The sequence below is a fragment of the Colobus angolensis genome, unplaced genomic scaffold (genome assembly GCF_000951035.1).
Source record: "Colobus angolensis palliatus isolate OR3802 unplaced genomic scaffold, Cang.pa_1.0 Scaffold116, whole genome shotgun sequence".
NCBI classification, from domain to species: Eukaryota; Metazoa; Chordata; class Mammalia; order Primates; family Cercopithecidae; genus Colobus; species Colobus angolensis.
This window is the reverse complement of record NW_012112697.1, coordinates 5,880,024-5,883,936: the sequence shown is the minus strand read 5'-3', so window position 1 is coordinate 5,883,936 and position 3,913 is coordinate 5,880,024. Positions and strand designations below refer to the sequence as shown.

Genomic DNA, 3,913 nt, shown 5'->3' with positions numbered 1-3,913 from the left:
AAAATAAAATAAATAAATAAATAAATAAATAAAATATCTATCTCTCTTTATATATATGAGCAACAGTGTTTTACATCTTTATTTAGGGACAATAAAATGTTTTTATCAGCGGCTCGGTTTCCTCATTTATTTTTTGCACCCTAGGCCTTTATGAAAACTTCTAGTGTCATAGAATTTGAATTGTCCCAGCTATTGGGTATGGGATGTGATTTTGAATGATGGCCACTTTGTGTCTGATAAAGGTGCTGTTGTCAAGACCAATACCAATGCAGAGAAGACAGATGAAGAAGAGAAAGGTAACACAGCCATGGAGCTTTATATAATGATAAGCTTCTACATTCTAAGGAAGTGGATTGTTATGAGGCTTCATTTTTATACCCAGTTTGGCTCGACTTTAATAGGCGATACAGTGCTAGCATTAAAGTTCAATATAGGGGCCGGGCACAGTGGTTCACGCCTGTAATCCCAGCACTTTGGGAGGCCAAGGAGGGTGGATCATGAGCTCCAGAGATCAAGACCAACCTGGCTAACATGGTGAAACCCCATCTCCACTAAAAATACAAAAACAAAATTATCCAGGCATAGTGGCAGGCACCTGTAGTCCCAGCTACTTGGGAGGCTGAGGCAGGAGAATGGCGTGAACCCAGCAGGCAGAGCTTGCAGTGAGCCAAGATTGAACCACTGCACTCCAGACTGGGCGACAGAGCGAGACTCTGTCTCAAAAAAAAAAAAAAAAAAAATGTTCAAAATAAATAGTCAATAGGTGAAGGAGTTCTAATGGTTTATGTTTAGAGAAAGTTTACATTGAACAACTGAACAGTTGCAGGCCATTATAAAAAAATTTTAAGTTTATTGGACAATCTCTATTGTCCAATAAAATTAAGTTTAATGTTATTTTGACATATTTGACATGCATGACAAGATGAAACCAACTTGTCCAATATTAAGGTACAGACTTTGTTAATTCCTGTTTTTTTTTCCCCATTGTTGTGATTGTTAATTACTGTAGGTTTATATATAGTGCAAATGGGGGAGTAAATATGTGTGTCTGGATAAGAGGAATAGGTAACTGCAGGAAAAGAGGGCTGTTAGAGTCTGGAGAAGAGTATGAGGCCTAAATGGGTGATATATCATAACTTTTTTCTTTAATAAAACTATTTTAATTTATAAGTCAAAACTATGAGGTACCTTGAAGTTGAATGTTCAGTACATTATTATTCAAAATACAAATGTCAGTTGAATTAGAGTAAATGCTTGGTAGGTTTCAAGGACTTTTAAAAATTCTTTGCTTTCTTTTTCCTGACAGAGGACAGAGCTGCCCAGTCCTTACTCAACAAGCTGATCAGAAGTAACCTTGTCGATAACACAAACCAAGTAGAAGTCCTGCAGCGGGATCCAAACTCCCCTCTGTACTCGGTGAAGTCGTTTGAAGAGCTTCGGCTGTGAGTACTTATTCACTTTCTGACTCTCCCCTTTGCACTGAAATAGAGATCCTAGGTCTGTAGTAGATATCTTTTTATCACAACAGAACAATTGTAGCTAACCAAGGTTTTGTTTTTTTTTTTTTTGAGACGGCATCTCACTCTTTCGCCCAGGCTAGAGTGTAGTGGCACGATCTTGGCTCACTGCAACCTCTGCCTCCCAGGTTCAAGTGATTCTTCTGCCCCAGCCTCCCAAGTAGCTGGGATTACAGGTGTGCACCACCACACCCGGCTACTTTTTGTATTTTTAGTAGAGATAGGTTTCACTGTGTTGGCCAGGCTGATCTTGATCTCTTGACCTCGTGATCCACTTGCCTCAGCCTCCTAAAGTGCTGGGATTACAGGCAAGAGCCAAAGCGCCCAGCCACTAACCAAGTTGTATAAAAGAATTTAGCTGCGTGCAGTGGTGCACACCTGCAATCCCAGCACTTTTGGAGGCCAAGGTGAGAGGATCACTTGAGGCCAGAAGTTGCAGACCAGCCTGGGCAACAGAGCAAGACCAGACTCCATGTAAAAAATACAAACAAATACTTCAGATGTTTTGGGATATTTAGTAAAATTTCCAGATAATGGGTGAAAGCTTTAGCTGTACTAACATGTATTCAGTTCAGCACAGCTCAATTATTGTTGATTACAAACTATGTGTAGGCCAGGCATAGTGGCTCACGCCTGTAATCCCAGCACTTTGAGAAGCTGAGGCAGGCAGACCACTTGAGGCAGGAGGATCTCTTGAGGTCTTGACCTCACTTGAGGTCAGGAGTTGCATGGCCAACATGGTGAAACCCTGTCTCTACTGAAAATAAAAAAATTAGGCCAGGCGCAGTGGTTCACGCCTATAATCTCAGGACTTTGGGAGGCCGAGGCAGGTGGATCACGAGATCCGGAGATCGAGACTATCCTGGCCGACATGGTGAAACCCCATCTCTACTAAAAATACAAAAAAATTGGCCGGGCGTGGTGGCAGGTGCCTGTAGTCCCAGCCACTCGGGAGGCTAAGGCAGGAGAATGGCATGAACCCAGCAGGTGGAGCTTGCAGTGAGCCGAGATCGCACTACTGCACTCCAGCCTGGGCGACAGAGTGAGACTCTGTCTCAAAAAAAAAAAAAAAAAAAATTAGTGGGGCATGGTGCCATGCACCTGTAATCCCAGCTATTCGGGAGGCTGAGGCACGAGAACTGCTTGAACCCGGAAGGTGGATGTTGCAGTGAGCTGAGACTGCACCATTGCACTGCAGCCTGGGCAACAGATTGAGACTCTGTCTCACAAACAAATAAACAAAAAAAATGTGTAAACAGTAAAAGAGAAAAATGAAAAATCCTCCAGGTATTTTGCTGCTTTCCTCAACCAAAGAGACTATGACTTTCATCTTTAACTGTTTTTCTAGGAAACCACAGCTTCTCCAAGGAGTCTATGCCATGGGTTTCAATCGTCCATCCAAGATACAAGAGAATGCGTTGCCACTGATGCTTGCTGAGCCGTATGTGTCCTATTACAACTCCGTTTCATTTTAGATTTTCCATTTTTGAAAACTTTTATTATTTTCACAGGCCAGCAATGTGGCTTGTGCCTGTAATCCCAGCAACTTGACAGGCAAGGCAGGAGGATCGTTTGAGGCCAGGAGCTCAAGACCAGCCTGGGCAATGTAGCAAGACCCTGTCTCAACAAAAAACAACAACAACAACAAGAAAAAAACGTTATAAACTTGGCCACACGTGGTGGCATGCAGTTATAGTCCTAGCTACTCGGGAGGCTGAGGCAGGAGGATCACTTGAGCCCAGGAGTTTGAGGCTGCAGTGAACCATGATCACACCATTGTACTCCATTCTGGGCAACAAAGCAACCCTGTCTCACAAGAGAAAAAGAGGAGGCTGAGGCACAAGATTTGTTTGAACCCGGGAGGCAGAGGTTGCAGTGAGCCGAGATCGTGTCACTGCACTCCAGCCTGGACAACAGAGTGAGAGTTTGTCTCAAAAAAACAAACAAACAAACAAAAAAGGGGGCGTGGGGGGCGGGTGCAGTGGCTCACGCCTATAATCCCAACACTTTTGGAGGCCAAGGCAGGAGGATCTCTTGAAGTCAAGAGTTCGAGACCAGCCTGGCCAACATGATGAAACCCAACTCTACTAAAAAAATACAAAAATTAGCCAGGGGTTGTGGTGTGCTCCTGTAGTCCCAGCTACTCAGGAAGCTAAGCCATGAGAATGGCTCGAACCCAGGAGGCGGAGGTTGCAGTGAGCCGAGATCACACCAGTGCACTCCAGCCTGGGCAACAGAGTGAGACTCCATCTCAAAAAAACAAAAAAACAAAAAACAAAAAAATCATTTGTAATATCCCTCTCCCCACATTATTAACATTTTGGAGTGGAGACTTCTAGACTTTTCTCTATGTAAATATATACACATAACTTTTTTTTTTTTTGAAACGGGGTCTC

General features: G+C 43.3%; 1 protein-coding gene across 7 annotated transcripts in view; it reads left to right on the top strand.

The window, feature by feature from the left end:
* DDX19B (DEAD (Asp-Glu-Ala-Asp) box polypeptide 19B) overlaps positions 1–3,913 on the top strand; it is a 100,479-nt gene that overhangs the window by 28,215 nt on the left and 68,351 nt on the right. For 2 of the 7 annotated variants that reach the window (XM_011962224.1, XM_011962177.1), the window contains 3 exons: positions 243–296; positions 1,307–1,442; positions 2,866–2,958. In XM_011962224.1, the coding sequence (XP_011817614.1) occupies positions 2,897–2,958 (62 nt within the window). In that variant the 5' untranslated portion in view covers positions 243–296; positions 1,307–1,442; positions 2,866–2,896. The remainder of the gene's footprint in view (positions 1–242; positions 297–1,306; positions 1,443–2,865; positions 2,959–3,913) is intronic. The other 5 variants (XM_011962228.1, XM_011962210.1, XM_011962189.1 and 2 more) reach the window with 3 other exon arrangements.